This window comes from Hyla sarda, chromosome 3, assembly GCF_029499605.1.
Source record: "Hyla sarda isolate aHylSar1 chromosome 3, aHylSar1.hap1, whole genome shotgun sequence".
Lineage (NCBI taxonomy): Eukaryota > Metazoa > Chordata > Amphibia > Anura > Hylidae > Hyla > Hyla sarda.
In genome coordinates this window covers 201,293,654-201,312,438 of record NC_079191.1, presented here as the reverse complement: position 1 = coordinate 201,312,438, position 18,785 = coordinate 201,293,654, and the positions used below count along the sequence as shown (strand labels likewise).

The window sequence follows — 18,785 nt, the reverse complement described above, 5'->3', positions numbered from 1 at the left end:
ACCCATTTTGTGCCTCCAGCTGTTGCCACCCCCGTTCCCCCACTTCGCTCCACCCCTGGCCTGCTCGCAGCGGCAATCCGCCGCTACGAGCAGCCACACCCCCTGCGAGTCGGTGAGTGCACTCTGATATCATGGTGCAGTGTACTCTGACATTGCTGCTCCTCCATGATGTTTGAGTTGAGGCCATGTGCAGTGTACATGTCATTACAAAGTAGCTGTTCTGCGATGTCAGAGTGTACTTGCCGACTCGCAGGCCCTCTGTGCGGCTGCTTGTAGCGGCGGAATGCCCCTGCGAGCAGGCCAGGGGCAGAGCGAGGCGGGGGAAATGGGGGTGGAAACAGCTGGAGGCACAAAATAGGTCATGTCACCGGTGGAACTGCAGCGTAAAATACGCTGCGGATCTGTTTTGTGTGACCATACCTTAAAGGAGATATCATAGAATAGAAAAACAGTAATTTTTTCCAAAAACAGCACCAAACCTGTCCTTAGGTTGTGTGTGGTGTTACAACTTGGCTCCATTTACTTCAATGTAAGGCTACGTTCACACATTCTGAAAATGTGCAGTATGTCCAAAAAGAAAACACTTGCGGTCATTTCACACATTTGCCCAATCTGGCGGGTGCTAGGACCACTCGGAAATGTGCGTATAGGCTGCAATGCATTTCCTTGCGAACTCCACAGCTAGAATAGACTTGTCTATACTTTCTGTGGATGACGGAATCAGAATTTCCGTGGCAGAAACATCCACTTCCACGATCCTCGCCGATCGTCTCTGCAACACTGATCATATTTCTCCAACATTGGGCCGCAGCTCCCAAGCTATTATATATTAAAAAGTGCATATCCGTGTTGTTCCCCCTTGTGCAACATTTAAAGGGGTTATCCAGGAATAGAAAAACTGTTTATTTTTTTAATTTTTTTCCCAAAAACACCACCAATCCTGTCCTGCGATATTACAACTTTTCTTCATTCGCTTCACTGGAACTGAGCTGTAATGCCACACACAATCTGAGGACAGATGAGGGGATGGTTTTTTAAATTAATTTAAAAAATTTTTTTTTTATGGAAATCTGCTGTTTTTCTAATCCTGGATAACCCCTTTAAGCCCGTTTTTTCCTCCTCGCCTTCAAAAAATCATAACTTTTATATTTTCATCCACAGACTAGTATGAGGGCTTGTTTTTTGCACGACCAGTTGTCCGTTGTAATGCCATCACTCACTTTACCAGAAAATGTATGGCGCAACCAAATAAAATACTATTTGTGTGGGGAAATTAAAAAGAAAACTGCAATTTTGCTAATTTTGGAAGGCTTTGTTTTCACGCCGTACAATTTGCGGTAAAAATGACATGTGTTCTTTATTCTTTGGGTCAATACGATTAAAATGATTCGATGATAATATACTTTTCTATTACTGTTGCGCTTAAAAAAAATCGCAAACTGTTTAACCAAATAAGTACGTTTAAAATCCCCCTATTTTGAAGACCTATAACTTTTTCATTTTTCCGTATAAACGGCGGTATGAGGGCTAATTTTTTGCGCCGTGATCTGTATTTTTTTATTGATACCATATTTGCTTATATAAAACTTTTAATACTTTTATTAATTTTTTTGGAATAAAATTTTATAAAAAAGCAGCTATTTTGGATTTTTTTTTTTTACGTTCACGCCATTCACCATATGGTATCATTAACATTTTATTTTAATAGTTGGGATATTTACACATGCGGCGATACCAAATATGTATATAAAATATTTTTTTTTTTACTCTTTTTGGGGGTGAAATAGGGAAAATGGGACAATTTACTTTTTTATTGGGGGAGGGGGTTTTTCACATTTGTTTTTACTTTTATTTTTAACTTTTTTATATTTTTATTTTTACACTTTAATACTGTAGTCCCCATAGGGGACTATTTATAGCAATCATTGGATTGCTAATACTGTTCAGTGCTATGCATAGGACATAGCATTGATCAGTATTATCGGTCATCTTCTGCTCTGGTCTGCTCAAAGTACCGCAATGCTGTAGATGCCATGATCTGTATTGATCACGGCATCTGAGGGGTTAATGGCGGACATCCGCGCGATTGCGGATGTCCGCCATTACGGGCGGGTCCCTGGCTGCTATCAGCAGTCTGGCCCTGCCGCGCATGACGCGAGCATCGCTCCGATGCTTGCGGTTATGCATAGGACGTAAATGTACGTCCTGGTGCGTTAAGTACCAGCTCACCAGGACGTACATTTACGTCCTGCGTCGCTAAGGATTTAATGGTTAGCATAATACCGTTGTTCTCACACCTCACTTACATATATAGCACTTCTCTTCTTCTTTTTCTTTATGCCTGGTTCATTTCTTTAGTAATAGACACACAAAAGCCCACCTGAAGTTTGCAAAATAAATACCTAAGGATACTAAGGATAAAGAAACAAGATTCTCTGGTCTGATAAAAACCAAGATTGAACTTTAGGCCCCAATTCTGAACATCATAAGCATCATGTCTGGAGAAAAAGACTGCCGAAAACCTGCTTAATACCATTCTTGCAGTTAAGCATGGTGGTGCCCCCCCGCGAACAGACATTATATCCTCTGGATAGGGGATAAAAGCTTAGATCCCAGAATAGCCCTTTAATAAAAACCTTTTCCAGAGTGCTGGAAACCTGATCCAGACTAGGCCAAAGGTTAATCTTCCAACAAGAAAGTGACCCTGAGCACACAGCCAAGACAATTTTGTGAATGTCCTTGAGTGAGTGGCCCAGCCAAAGCCCTGATTTGTACCTAATCAAACTTCTTTGGAGAAATCTGAAAACGTCTGTCCACAAACTGTGCCATCCAACCTGACAAAGCTTAATAGGATCTGCAGAAGTTTGGCAGAAAAAATGCAAATCCAGGTGTGTAAACCTTGTGGCATCATATCCAAGAAGAGTGGATAGTAATGGGCCTGAATACTTATGTCCATGCAATAATATAGTTTATCTTTTTCAAATTAGCAAAGATTTATAACATTCTTTTTCCCTTTGTCATTTTGACGTATTGAATGTCTAATGATGGGGGGGGGGGGGGGGGGGGAGAATGTAATCTTTTTAATTTTATTTTACCACTAGGCTGGTACTTAGCAAAATGGGGAAAAAAAAGAGTCTGAGAAGTTTCCAAATGCACTGTATGCCAGTCCAATGGAATGGATTATTTGTACCTTTTGCGTTTACACCACTTTATGGGCCGCTTCTGTATCCCCATTGGACCTGCACTGCACCACATTTATTTCAATGAGCCAATGATCACAAATAATTAGATTAGTGATTTCGGTCGGCTCATTTTTGGACTGTCCGTTTTGTTGCCGGACTAAAAACCGTGGCAGACCACGGTTTTCAGTCCGACAACAAAAGCCAATATGGTCCAAAAATTAACCAACCTGAGTCACTATCTGACTCGGTCTGGCTCATTGAAGTGTATGAAGTACATCACGGGTCTGGCACAGTTAAAGGGGTATTCCAGGCAAAAACTTTTTTTTATATATCAACTGGCTCTGGAAAGTTAAACAGATTTGTAAATCACTTCTATTAAAAAATATGAATCCTTCCAATAGTTATTAGCTTCTGAAGTTGAGTTGCTGTTTTCTGTCTAACTGCTTTCTGATGACTCACGTCCCAGGAGCTGTCCAGCTCCTATGGGGATATTTTCCCATCATGCACAGCTCCCGGGACGTGACATCATCATTGAGCAGTTAGACAGAAAACTTCAGAAGCTAATAACTATTGGAAGGATTAGGATTTTTTTTATAGAAGTAATTTACAAATCTGTTTAACTTTCCGGAGCCAGTTGATATATAAAAAAAAAAAGTTTTTGCCTGGAATACCCCTTTAAGGCAGCGGACGGTTTTTAACTTCTCCTGCCGGATCAGTCCAAAACGTGGTGTGAATGAGCCCTAAGATCACAAAGCAACATTTGCTTTGATTGTAAATATCTGCTAGAGTATTGAAAAAATGGTGATGGACACAGCTCTACAAATAGGAGTATCAACAAAAGCCAGTCTTCAAAATAACAGTCAGAAAGTTCAAACAACTTGAACTTCTTCTCAAAAACACTTTGCCAAGAGCAGATTGCTCTGTACATTGTGTAGTGGCCATGCCAGGCTATTGCAACTCAGTTCCTAATTACTTGAATTAGAGCTAAAGTTGCCATGGCACAGCACCTACATCAATTCTGGCTCTGTGTACATCTGGGCTGCTCTGCTAAACTGCTAATTGGCGGGGGTGTCGGGTGTCTATTGAAGTCCTGAAAAAACCCTTTTAACAGTACACATATCTTTTTCTTATTGGAAAGCCTAATGGCTAATATTAAAGGGGTATTCCAGGCAAAAACTTTTTTTTATATATCAACTGGCTCCGGAAAGTTAAACAGATTTGTAAATTACTTCTATTAAAAAATCTTAATCCTTCCAATAATTATTAGCTTCTGAAGTTTTCTGTCTAACTGCTCAGTTATGATGTCACGTCACAGGACCTGTGCATGATGGGAGAATATCCTATGATGGGAGAATATCCCTATAGGAGCTGGACAGCTCCTGGGACGTGAGTCATCAGAAAGCAGTTAGACAGAAAACAGCAACTCAACTTCAGAAGCTAATAAATATTGGAAGGATTAAGATTTTTTAATAGAAGTAATTTACAAATCTGTTTAACTTTTCGGAGCCAGTTGATATATTAAAAAAAGTTTTTGCCTGGAATACCCCTTTAAGCTTCTTACAAACATCTAATTTAGTATAAAATTATAAAATGGCCTATATATAATCCAGCATTTCATTTATTCAGCTTTGTGTTTTTTTTTTTTCTTAGACAGATCACATGCTTCTGACTTGTAAAGGAGCATCCATGTTTGCTAAGGCACAAGGCATTCCTGAAGTTCCAGGTGAACAACTCATCACTGAACGTTCAAGAGAAAGATGGAGGAAAAATCTGATACCTGGTTCAAACCCAGTGGCATGTCAATTGTAAGCCCAACTTGTGTTTTTAAAGTGTACTTGTCATCAACAAAAACGTTCTATATAATGTAGAAAATAACATATGTATATTTGTAATATGCATTGGTTAAAAATATGTATTTTGTATAATAAGTATGTATAACATGTATTTTATTGTCCCTGCAGCTATTGCCTGTGTGTCTCTGTGAGGAGACAAAAAACAGGAAGGGCTCTGTGCACTGAGGACAAGCGGGGCTCTGTGCACTGAGGACAAGCGGGGCTCTGTGCACTGAGGACAAGCGGGGCTCTGTGCACTGAGGACAAGCGGGGCTCTGTGCACTGAGGACAAGCGGGGCTCTGTGCACTGAGGACAAGCGGGGCTCTGTGCACTGAGGACAAGCGGGGCTCTGTGCTCTGAGGACAAGCGGGGCTCTGTGCACTGGGGCTCTGTACCAAGCTCCCAGCTCACACAGCAGGCTGATTGACAAGCCAGGATCCTGCACAGAGACAATAGCTGCAGGGACAGCATTTTGTCACCCAAAAATATACACATTTTTTTAAACCAATATATATTACAAATATACATATAGTGGTGAGTGTATGGTTACTAGACATGCATTTTAGTGTTGGCAGCAGTATACATGAAATCAGTTGCATTCTTCATTTATAAAGTCTACTTGTAGGATATTGTGCCTTCTTTTCCTTATTTCTTGAATGACATTGAATATCTTTGTTGGTAGAGGTTTGGGAACTGTTGGTGCAGTTGCCATTGACAGTCAAGGTAATGTGGCCTGTGCAACATCTACTGGTGGAATGACGAATAAAATGGTTGGACGTGTTGGAGATACAGCTTGTATAGGTAAGAGGAAATTTACCTGGTAAGCATTTGTTCATACACTTTTTTTTTTTTCCCATTTGTCTACTACTTGTTAAAGGGGTACTCTGGCCCTAAGACAGCGGTGGGACCCTCGCGATCAGACATCTTATCTCCTATTCTTAAGATAGGGGATAAGATGTTTTAGGGCTGGAGTACCCCTTTAACATACCAAATGTATTTTAGTAGGAATTAGGAGCAGGTGGAAGAAAGTTTGTCAGCGGGATCAGACTACACAGGATTTATTTGTAATCTTTTTCCATAAAGACACATAAACATAAAGACACGTAAACATAAAATGGTAGTCTACGTTAAACTAATGCTATTTGCAAAGGTAATTCATTTTTTATATTAGATTTAGCAATTAAGCTATGAAAATTTGTTATGGTGAATATTTCTTATAATCCAGAGTTGAAAAGGTAATACTTGGTTCTAAAATCAATATAACGAACATACCTGGCACCATACATTTTTGATATAGGGCTGTTGGAAAAATAAATGAAAAACAAAAATATTTGTAATATATATTTTGTCCACCAGATGTTAGTATAACTAGAATGGCACAGAACGCTGGAAAGTTCAGAGCGATTCTCAGCCCTACTGTATAATATTTGCGAAATAATAATGCCAAATAGTAGCAAATAGTGACCTCTTTTATATCTGTGCCTGCATATAGTCATAATACAATATTTCTGGTGTGTTCTTTATATTTTTATTTTATTTCATCTGGATCCTTAGACTGATCAACCAATGTTGTATGGGCAGCTACCTCTGTTGAAGATCTATGTACTTTAGGTGGGCACTGTACATGCAGCTCATAAAGTTTGTAAAACAACCAAATTAGATGTTTTTGGTTTCATGATCACCTCTGGGGGCCTTATTCTGGAGATTGAATGCCTCCTGTGGATATACCATGAATATAGAGATGGGAATTCCCCTTTAAGTTACTGTAATTTTTTATATGTCAGCAGTTCAGTGTCGGCCCAGGTGATGAGTCCTCTATTGATCACAAAAACAAAGTGCCCCTTGGTTTACTGATTAAAATTTCCTACATTACCCTCTGGCGCACTCAAAAGATGGTGATGGCCACAAAATTGCCTAAAAAAAAAAAGTTTAGGTCAAAATGTGGGTTAGGGTGCATTCATATTACATTTCCATTCTGCAGCAGCCGAGAATGGAAAGTAAAGAATTTCAAAACCGCCTCCTGCCATTCTTCTTTTCAACGAGCCAAAGGCAGTTAGTGACTCCAGATGTCTAACTTTCTGACCATATTTGTTTTTTGAGACAACTAAAAACCGTGGCCTGCTGCAGTTTTCAGTAAGGGTTAAAGGCCAGATACAGTCAGAAATTGAGCTGTCCAGAATCACTAAATGGGGTCAGCTTATTGAAATATATGGGGAATGGCATGGATACAAAAGTGGCGTTTTTTTTAATTCTTCCTGACAGCAAAAAAAGGTGATGTGAATGCAGACTTACATAAACGTGATTCCCTGAGTTTAAAACTGTTTTATTTTGATCATCCATGTTTAGTGTCAAGAGTATAAGACTACATAGTACAGAATGCAAAATAAATATCTCTTTTATAGAAGATGTCTGTTTCTAAGAATTACCACTAGATGTCATTGTAGTGCGCTGAGAAGGTGCTGGTCTTTTAGTGCATACCTATCGTTAAGAGAGTTCCTGAACAGTATTCAGCTTTAAAATAAAAGTACATGTAATGTATAGCCACTATTTATTTGGTCAGGTATGCCAGGGTTTATTTTACAAAATATACAGACTGATGAACTTATGCTTGTCTGCTGTGGCTCATCTGTGGTGTATAATGCCTGCATATTGTATTACACAATGAATATGCCATTGTTTTCTTGAAGTAATCTTTTATTTACTCTATATTTAAATGTTCTACATATTCCAGAAAAGCAAACAAAGAAATAACTTCCTTCTGTTGAAGTGCTATTCCTAGTCATTTAGTTAAACATATCATATTTTATTGACTGCTTGCTGTTGCTAGCTGTTACTGAACATTCTATTATAAATTAAATGTACATTTAAAAAGTGTATGTTGACTATTGCTTAATTTCTTTCAGAATTGCCCATTTTGATAGTTGGACTGTCATGATAAAACACCTTATAAGATGCAGGACCTTTCTAAGGCTAAGATTACACGAGCATTGTGCTTCAGTAAAGTGAGCACCGCAGTCTGTCGGGAGCGGGCAGTCCATTGGAAAGAAAGGAGTTGAGCGGAGAAAAAAAATACTGCATGTCCAGTCTGTTTTTTCTCCGCTTAACTCCCTTTAAAATACCAGACATCCGATGGACCCCAATGCGGTGACAGTTGTGCTTCAAACTGTTGAGGGTTGGATCATCACACAAAAAAAAAAAAAACACTGAACGGGTCGGAGCACAACAGCTGTCTTAACTTAGCTTAAGGGTGCGTTCACACGCTATTACTAGCAGCGGGTTTCCTGCTGTGGGAAACCTGCTGCGAGTTACACTACCATTGATTTGAATTGGTTCACAGACAGTCCACAAATCTGACACTATTGCGGACTGTCCGCGGACCCATTAAAATCAATGGTAGCGTAACTCGCAGCGGGTTTCCCTAGCTGCTAGCTACTAGCGTGTGAACGCACCCTAAAGGGGTTATCCAGCGAACGTAATAAAAAATAAAATAACTCAGATCAGCATAGGACATTAACCTTGCATCTATTCTACTGTGACCTCTGTATCTCCTGTACGTGGCTCTAATAAACCTTTTTTCCCTCCTGCTTGTTCCCTTTCCTGCACACTGTGTCTTTAAACTACAGGTCCCAGCATTCTTTGCTGCCGCTATGTGCTCACTTCCTCCTAACAGCCGTTTTCTGCCCCAGTCACCTGACCAGCCCCAGCACTCAGAATGTTACTAAGCAACCATTCACATCCTGCTTTCATCTGCTGTACTAAATAGCAATGATTCACAAAATTGGGGCCTCCATCTGTTGCAAAACTAAAACTCCCAGCATGCCCAAAAAGTCAGTCCATCTGTGCATGCGTGGAGTTGAAGTTTTAAAGTAAAAAAAAAAAAAAACTGAAGGCAACCTTTTTGGGAAACACTGCTACATAGTATGTATATAGAGATAGTGAGAGATCTCCCCAATGAAGCTCTACTAAAGCATTATATATATATATATATATATATATATATATATATATATATTTTACATATGCACACATACAAGTAATTGTGCATGTTAGATATATTTTATATGTACATATAAAAATATTTGTATATATTTTATACTAGCTGAGTACCCGGCGTTGCCCGGTTTTTCCTTCCTAATCCTTGTAGTGGAGAAAAATCAACAAAGGAGGAAGCTTTTGACTTCATATCCCATCCTCACATATTGTTGTCATATCCCAACCCTATATCCCGTCCTCCTGTCCTGTCCCGTCCTGTCCTGTCCCGTCCCGTCCTGTCCCGTCCTGTCCTGTCCTGTCCCGTCGTCCAGTCGTCCTGTCCCGTCGTCCAGTCGTCCTGTCCCGTCGTCCAGTCGTCCTGTCCCGTCGTCCGGTCGTCCTGTCCCGTCGTCCGGTCGTCCTGTCCCGTCGTCCGGTCGTCCTGTCCCGTCGTCCGGTCGTCCTCCTGTCCCGTCGTCCAGTCGTCCTGTCCCGTCGTCCAGTCGTCCTGTCCCGTCGTCCAGTCGTCCTGTCCCGTCGTCCAGTCATCCTGTCCCGTCGTCCAGTCGTCCTGTCCCGTCGTCCAGTCGTCCTGTCCCGTCCAGTCGTCCTGTCCCGTCGTCCCGTCCCGTCCTGTCCTGTCCCGTCGTCCTGTCCTGTCCCGTCGTCCACATACATTTCCTGTAGATTTTCATGGGACTTTAAACAAAAACCCCGACCCTTACAAATTGGGGTAGTTAAGGGTTAAATTAACTATCCTATATTTTAAGTGGACATAGAAGTAACATGTGACCAAGTATTAAAGGGGTACTCTGGCCCTGAGACATCTTATCCCCTATCCAAAGGATAGGGTATAAGAAATCTCACCGCGGGGGTCCTGCGTCACCCCCTGCTATGCAAGTCTATGAGAGGGGGCGAGACGGCGTCACACGGGGGCAGAGTCATGATGTCACGATACTCCTACCCCGTGGTTGCTACCCAGCTGTTTGTGAGATGGCACCGCGGCGTGCAGCTCAAATAGGTGGGTGGCGAATACAAGATTGTGGGGGTACCCAGCGGCGGGACCCCCACGGTGAGACATCTTATCCCCTATCCTTTGGATAGGGGATGAGATGTCTCAGGGCTGGAGTGCCCCTTTAACGAAATATATATCTCCAGCCATTTGGAAGTTATGCAGTAACATATACAGTATTTCCTATAGACTTGTATAGGACTTTAAACAAAAAACCCTTTTTCACCCCTTTAAGGGTTGAATTTTGAAAAATCCTTTCTTATTCCTTGTCTACTTCTTAAAAACAACACCTGTGAAAAAATTCCGCTTTCTAGGTCCAAGGGTTTAGGCTGGGCGTTGAGGAGTCAGTGAGTCAGGCCTTCTATTTATAGATAATCAGTGTTTCCCAACCAGGGTGCCTCCAGCTGTTGCAAAACTAAAACTCACAGCATGCCTAGGCAACCAGAGGCTGTCTGGGCATGCTGGGAGTTGTAGTTTTGCAACATCTGGAGGGCCACAGTTTGGAAACCACTGTACAATGGTCTACAAACAATGCCTCTGCAGATGTTGAACAACTACAACTCCCAGCATGCCAAGACAGTCCATGCATGTTTGGAGTTATAGTTCTGCAACATTTGGCTCTTCACATGTTGCCGAACTACAACTACCAGCATGCCTGTACAGTGTGGACATGCTGGAAGTTGTAGTGTTGCAACATCTGGAGGGAAAAAGTTTGGTGACCACTACACAGTGGTTTCAAAACCGTACACTTCCATCTGTTGCATAACTAAAACTCTTAGCATACACTTCAGCTGTCAGTGCATGCTGGGAGTTTTAGTTTTTCAACAGTTTGGAGACCACTGTGCATTGGTCTACAAAATGCACTCCTTCAGATGTTGTGAAACTACAATTCCCAGTATGCTCAGACAGTCCAGGCATGCTAAGATTTGCAGTTTTGCAAGATCTGAAGGGGCACAGTTTGGAGACCAACTAGAGTGTTGTTTCCAAAATGAGCCCTTCCAGCTTTTGCATAACTACAATTCTCATCATGCCCTTCGGCTGTCAGTGGTCAGTGCATGCTGGGAGTTGTAGTTGAAAAAAAAAAAAAACATTAGGTAGGCAGCAGTTCCACCACATTAGGGGCATAGTTTCCCTACATTGGGTAGCATAGGTTCCCCATGTTAGGAGCATAGATTCCCCACGTTGGGTAGCATAGATTCCCCACGTTGGGTAGCATAGATTCCCCACGTTGGGTAGCATAGATTCCCCACGTTGGGTAGCATAGATTCCCCACGTTGGGTAGCATAGATTCTGCACATCGCCAGACCCGGTGAGCGGCGCAGTAGGGGAGCGGGAGCTTCAGCAGGGGACTGGGAGCTGCAAAGAAATAAAAGCAAAACAGAAAGTCATACTCACCACCACTATTACTGCTCTGGTCAGTGTGACTGCCGCGGCTCACCCGAGTTTCTCCGGCCGCTCATCTCCCTCCTCTGCACTCCAGAGCAGTCATCAGTGCCAGGAGCTTAAGGGACCAGATGTGCTGCCTCACGGGTGTTGCTAGGCAGAAGAGGTCTCCCGCTCTCCCTCGCAGATGGAGAGTCCTCTGATCTCCGTCTTGGAAGATGGAGGCTGTAGGAGGAGGGACAGCAGCCGAGACGGAGATGCCAGAACAGGGAGGCAGAAAAGGGTTTTAATGACATTACACCATAGGAATAGTGGTGGAAGGAGTGTAAATTTTTATTGGAGGTTTATTGCAAAAATTAAAAACTATGAAGGAGGAAACTAATAATAGATAAAAATTATTAACTGAACTACCCATTTTAAGCATGCAGTAGTTGTATAGCAATTATTGGGAAAAACATGCTGCTTTGGGAGGGGAAACAGTGGAGCAAAGCCAGATACTAGCTATAGGTCATCAGAATTTCATTGGGGCATTTGGTAAAGAAATTATATTTTAATGTAGTAACACAAGTGAACTTCAGCACAAAGGTTATTGGTATATAATTAATAGCAAAATATTACAAGTATCTATAAGAATGTCACATTTATAACAGAATGAATAAAATGCACTTATTTTGCACCTGTCTTGTAATCCTATCCCTATGGCATACAGGTTCTGGTGGTTATGCTAGTAATGAGGTTGGTGCAGTCTCTACCACAGGGCATGGAGAAAGCATTATGAAAGTGACTCTAGCAAGACTTATTCTACATTATATGGAACAAGGTAAGTTGTAATTTGTAAACCGTTGTATGTAACCTTGGTTATTCCTAAAAAGAGGAACTTTCTTGTATGTTTGTGATTTATTGTAGCATGGAATCGCATTTCTTTTATTGATTGGCGATATGATGGGGCTTCTTTAAATACTTAGCCATTTTCTTGTGTAGCAGGTTTTTGGGAGCGCCCCCTAGTGTCTCTGGCGTCCCTTACCCTAGCTACCTCACTACGCCTGACAGGCGGATCCTGAGCCTCCGCTATCTGGGAGCTGGGGTACAAGTCTGCGACGGTGCCTCCACCCAGTGGAGCATCCAGGGTAGGGCTGTGGGGTCCCACTGGGAACTTACTTGGTACAATGAGACTGACACCGCCTAATGTGTAGTAAGTAGCAAATGAACAACATACATAGGATAATAAAATAGTCTAACACAGATAGGAATGTAATGTGGATTTTCCTCACCCACCCGCTAGCACACCTGCCCCCTTATCTTCGCCCTAATGGCCGTTGGTGCACATAGGAGTGTTTGGGCCCTTTTTATAAGTCCTGCTCCGCAGAGTCACTAAAGCAGCCTGCGCTGTGTAATATCCACCACTGAACCTCAGAGTCTTTACTTTGAGTAAGGAGACAGATGCCCTATAGTGGAACAGGCAAAATGCTTTAGGCTTACCCTCACAACACCATTAACCATGTCAGTCCAGCAGCAGTCTCCTCTCACTGTATTCACCTGACGTCTGGACTCAGTGCTTGTCTCTGCCAGCAGGTCTCTCTCTCAGCTAGTCTGGTCCATTGTGAAGCAATTTCTCTCAGCTAGGTGCTGTCCCCTCTCACAGCTAGAAGCACGTCTTTTCTCTAGCTAAGCTTGTAGTCATCTGAGCAAATTATGTCACAATCATGTGACCAAAGTCTCCACCAATCAGCATTATCTCTCATGAAATGGCTGCTAATCATGTGATCACAGCTCCAGTCTTTATTAACAGCATACTAGTTCATTTGTGGTCTCCATCCGCCATCTATTGGGCATTTCAGAAAATGCAGCCAGCTCCACAGGGGTTACATGCTCCCCCTTGAAAAATACTTGCGTTCCACTGGCAAGTCCTAGCCAGGAGGCTAACAAAAAAAAAACAAGGTATAGCACATATACATCCTAAAACAGTACAACTAGCACAATAACATCCTAGCTAGCTATTGATCTAGGCAAAGTGTGACTAACATTTACCACATGAGCTAGTGCTTGTAGGAAAGTGATCATTTTAGATGCTGCCTGTGTCAGTGGGGCATAACTGGGCTCTCCTATATTATCATAAACTAGGGCCCTAGGGGGTTGCCACACTCTGGTGCTGTGTCACAGTTCTCGCTGTGGGAGAGGGTCTTGGGACCGCAAATGTGGAACTTTGGCTCCTGCCCTCGAACTAGAGTCTAAGGAGAGTTACAGGCACAAAACAGGGACTTTCTGGGTTTAACCTAGGAGAACTTCGTGACCCAGGAGGGGTTCCAGGACTTTGTGAAATCACAGGAGTTAAAGGAGGCAATTGCTGTTCTTCCTCAGCAGAAGATGACCGCCACTGATCCTCTGTACTGGGGGTTCCCAGGGTCTCCTCTGCTCCATTCACAGGACTCTCTGTTATGTTTTCCTCCAGTTCCTCACTACTCTCTTCCTCTTCATCAGCATACACAACTGGAAGCAGATGATTTCTTTGCCAAGCTTTTATTCGTCCCTCTGGGCCCTTGATGTTTTCCTTGCAGTCCTTCCAGTTTAGACACAACTTTGAACAGGGTATCTTTCCATCGGTCAGCCAGTTTGTGTTTTCCAAGCACTCCTAAATTCCGGAGAAGAACTTTATCTCCTGCTCTAATCTCCCGATGTCCCCCCTAGCATCATACCTTCATTTGTTTCGTTCTTCCATTTTTTGCTGCAGCTTGGGTGGCCAACTCATAGGCCCGATGAAGGTTTTGTTTATGGTTCCTCACATATTGAAAGTGTGAGGTTGGGTCTATTCCATCAGCAGACACTCCCAATCGGACATCTATCATTAATAGGGCTTCTCTTCCGAGCATTAGGACATAGGGTGAAAACCTTGTAGATGGCTTCCACATGCTTACTCCAAGATCGTTTCTCAATTTGCTTGAGAGTCCCTAGCATGTCTAGGAGGGTCTCATTGAACCATTCTGGCTGTGCATCACCCTCCGGATGATAAGGTGGGGTTCTGGACTTATGCATGTGTAATATGTCCAACAATTCCTTGATTAACTTGCTCTCAAAGTCTCTACCTTGATCAGAGTGTATCCGATTGGGTAGTCCATAGTGTATAAAATACTTCTGCCAAAGGACTTTGGCTACAGTCACAGCCTTTTGATCTTTCGTGGTGAAAGCTTGAGCATACCTTGTAAAGTGATCTGTTACCACCAGTACATTCCCAATCCCTGCTGTAGCGTTTTCAATGCAGAGGTAGTCCATGCAGAGGTCCTGTACTTTTCAGATGACCCATAGGGGCAGCTCTCACAGGCAGGGTCTTCCTCTGGATACTCCTGCAGGTATTTACATGTTGCTCGACATGTTCCCTCATGCGAGGCCAATAGAACCGATCTTGTACTAGGCCATAGTTCTTGTCCACCCCAAGATGCCCATGTTGATTGTGGAGGGCTCTCAGGATCATGCCCCGGTATCTGTGTGGTAGTACCAATCATTTTCTGCCAGTGTGATGAAGATACTTCACAACCCTATAGAGGACTCCATCTTCCAGGCTTAGTTGGCTCCATTCTCTTTGGTATAACTCTCTCGGACTCACAGGGACAGAAGTTAGCAATTTATGATTCTTAGTCTTCATTGCCCTGAGAACTGTCCCAATATACCAGTCCTGCGCTTGAGCCTTCCTCTTGTCTTGTGTGGTTATGCTGGACCACTGTTGAAGCATGACTGGAGCATGGAACACCTCGGGCACTGCTCCTGGGGAGTGACTTATAGAGCAAATTCCTCTTGACTCTCAGCCACTACATACATTTGACAAAAGGCTCCCACCCCTGGTCCAGGGATCTCTTCCCATTCCTCTTCTTCTTGGTGAGGAGGTAGTCCAGGTCTGCGTGACAGGGCATCCGCACTAACATTCTTGGGGCCGGGCTTGTATTTCAGGCTGAAACTGTAGTTTAACAAGGCAGCCAACCATCTATGTCCCGTGGCATCCAGCTTGGCTGTAGTCTGAATGTAGGTTAGGCGATTATCAGTCCTTACTTCAAATGTTGCTCCATACAAATAGTCATGCAGCTTATCCACAATGGCCCACATGAATTCCAGAAATTCCAACTAATGGACTGGATAGTTCTTCTCAGCACCCGTAAGACTTTTACTTATGTAAGCCACTGGTCTTAATCCTTCTGGATAACTTTGTGCAATACGCCCCCTAGGCCTTCCATACTGGCATCCACATGGAGGATATATAGTTTGTCAGGGTCTGCATACGCCAAGACAGGAGCTTCTGTAAGTCTCTTCTTCAATGTCAGAAAAGCCTCTTCACATCCTGAAGTCCATTTCTCTCCAAAGGCATCTTTAAGACATGGTGCCTTAGCACCCCCTACGTCGGAGGTAATCTTCAGCAGGTTATGTAACTCTCGAGCAATCTGTGACTAGTCTTTCACGAACCTTCGATAATAACCACAGAAACCAAGGAAGGATCGCAATTTGCTGATGTTATTTGGTCTTGGCCAATTCAACACTGCTTCAGTCTTAGCTGGGTCTGTGGCTACTCCTTCAGCAGAGACTATGTGCCCTACGTAAGTGAAAGAATTCTGGGAAAACCGGCATTTGTCCACTGATAGCTTCAGGCCCTCTGCTTGAAGTCGATCCAACACCTTCAACAACCTCTGCTCATGCTCCTCTGGTGTCTTCCTGAACACAATTAGGTCATCCAGATACACTAGACACTCTTTGGGATTCATATCCCCACAGTTTTCTCAATCAGTCTCTGAAAGGTAGCAGGAGCTCCTGTGACTCCTTGTGGCTTTCTGGTAATCTGGAAGAACCCCAAGGGACAGATGAAAGCTGTCTTCTCCTGATCCTCCTTCTTGATGGGTACTTGATAATACCCAGATCTCAGGTCAAGCACACTGAACCATTGGCTGCCAGATAGAGGATCTGCTGAACGCCCTATCTGGGGCAAGGTGTACTGATCGGGCACAGTCTTCTTGTTCAGAGTACGATAGTCCACGCATAGACGAACTGCACCATTCTTGTTCCTCACTACTAAGATAGATGAAGCATAGAGACTCCTGGACTCTGTGATGATGCCAGCTCCTTCCATCTATTGGAGTATGTCCTGGACATAACAATTTCACCGTACAGGAATATACTTAGCGAGCAAATGAAAAAATCACCAAAAAAACACTAAGACTTAACCTTTATTGAGCCATTAAAAAGAGGAAACCCCAAGGGTCCTCAGAAACCATCCAAGAAAATTAATTATAAGCCACAAGACAACAGGAACCAGAATTATGGTCCAAGTCACGATGATTGGACAAATGTCCTGGACATCTTCCACATCTCGAGGGGGGATTCTTCTTGACTGTTCTCTAAAAGGAGTAGGATCAGAAAGTCTTATAGCATGGGTGGCACTCTTGGAACACCCCACATCCATTTCTGCTCTGGAGAAAACTCCCTCTTGAGTAGCTAGTTTAGAACAAAGGCAGTCTTTCCACTGTTGTGGTAGAGAAGAATCTTCCAAATGAAAATCTTCCAGTGCTTTTACATGATCCTTTTGTTCTGCACTCACGGACATGATGGACGAAACTTGATCTAATAGGTGTATCACACCAATCTTCTGATGACGATCAATCCAGACTTCTGTGGTGGTTAAGTTCTGTACCATCACAGGAAAGCTATGACACCAATTTTTGCCCCAATCTTTCACCTCAGGTATGATTGTCCACCCCTTCTTCTGATCCTCTTCAGGTAGAGACTCGATAAGATATTGTCCAGTTCCCCCCCAACATTTCACGGTGCATTGAGGCTATGGCTCGTAAGGTTTTGGTTTCATCGGGCTTCACAAATACAGGTTTTGTCCCTAAATAGTGGCACGACCCTGGTTTCGTTTCAAGGGCTTGTTGTTGGCACACTCTCCCTAGGAGAGGGCTGACCTCCATCAGTCGGGCTAAGGAAAAATGTCCCACTTCTGTTAGGTAGGCCCTGAATACATCCTGTACCATCTTTGCATTAGTACCCAAGATTATTGGGGCGTACACTCCCGCTGGAAATGCCCTGACTTTCCACATTTAAAGCAGTCCCCTCAGCGGGGTGAATCCTCAGGAAACAGCTTCCTTGGAGTCTTTCTGTGTTGCCCCCCACTTCCTGGAGAAGGATCTGCTCTCTCGCGCGGTGATTTGCAGAAAAGCTCCAATTCAGCCACTTTCTTCCTAAGGGCTGAAACTTCTTTATCCTCTTTCTCTTTCCGAAGAGGAGGTGGACACATCTGGTCTTCCAATTTCCTGGCTGTATTTATTAATGTGGAATAGGGCAGAACTTTATCATCCAACTTGTCTCTCAGCAGAATCATAACTGGATTATTGGTCAAACCACCTCTCTGAATTAGCTTAGATAGCCGAGCGTCCAACTCAGAGGTGGCGTTTACTCCTTTATGGAATAACTTTCCCAGCGATAGCTGTAAACTGTTGATATAGTCAGTGGCTTTTTCATGTTCCTTCTGCTTAGTGGTTAGGAACTTAACCAGCAGATCATCCAAATCTTCTGATTTTCCATAAGCATCCTGTAAAACTTGCAGATAGTATTGCGCATGCGCAGTAGCTTGTCCATTCACTCCCTTGCACAGTCTTATCATGTCTGTAGCTGGAAAACGAATACTCTCCACCAACCGCTGTTTCTTTATGGTATCAGTACAAGACCATTCCTCCAACAATTGCATAGCATTATCGTTCCAGACCCTAAAGGCTCTTCTCCTGGAGGGACAGGCTGATTCCCGGAAAACACCTTTAGTTTTCGGAAACTATGGGTGTGGTTTGCTGTCACAAATGGCCTCTGAGAGCTTTTGTAGTATGTCAGACTTCCTGTAGACTTGCTACCCAATACAGGGTTGTCTTGTTTCTGTAGTGCTGGAGATGGGGGAGACTCTGTTTTAGGAGTAATCATCCCTTATTCTCTAGTAAGGCGGTCAGCTCACGGCCTTTCCAGAGATGTGAGTCAGGGGCTTTTCTGCATCATAGCCTTTTGGTCCTAAACCAAAGGGTTGTTGTGGTGAGACCCTTTCTTTCTTATCAGGGAGGGCGTACACTAAGGAGCATCCTTCATCTGTGGCTCCATACAAATGAATGTTGAAAGGCCTCTCATGGTCTCTCAGATCTGTATGACAATATATTAACATGTACATTTGGCCATCAGGATCTTGAAGGATATCTCTGAAAGTCACCATTTCTATTCCCAGTCGGATTTCCATACACAAGATTACAGGACTCATCTGACAGTAGGTTGTTACTTGGCATAATACTACGGCTTGCTGTAATGGTACATTCCGTTGCTGGGCCCACTCTGTTGCAAAGGAGCGAGTGGCATGGGGACTTAACTTATTCCCACTGGCTGTACTCCAATTTACG

At 43.1% G+C, this 18,785-nt stretch overlaps 1 protein-coding gene across 5 annotated transcripts in view; it reads left to right on the top strand.

Moving 5' to 3' along the window:
• ASRGL1 (asparaginase and isoaspartyl peptidase 1) overlaps nt 1–18,785 on the top strand; it is a 125,896-nt gene that overhangs the window by 98,684 nt on the left and 8,427 nt on the right. For all 5 annotated transcript variants that reach the window (XM_056565865.1, XM_056565860.1, XM_056565863.1 and 2 more), the window contains 3 exons: nt 4,833–4,987; nt 5,698–5,816; nt 12,092–12,202. In XM_056565865.1, the coding sequence (XP_056421840.1) occupies nt 4,833–4,987; nt 5,698–5,816; nt 12,092–12,202 (385 nt within the window). The remainder of the gene's footprint in view (nt 1–4,832; nt 4,988–5,697; nt 5,817–12,091; nt 12,203–18,785) is intronic.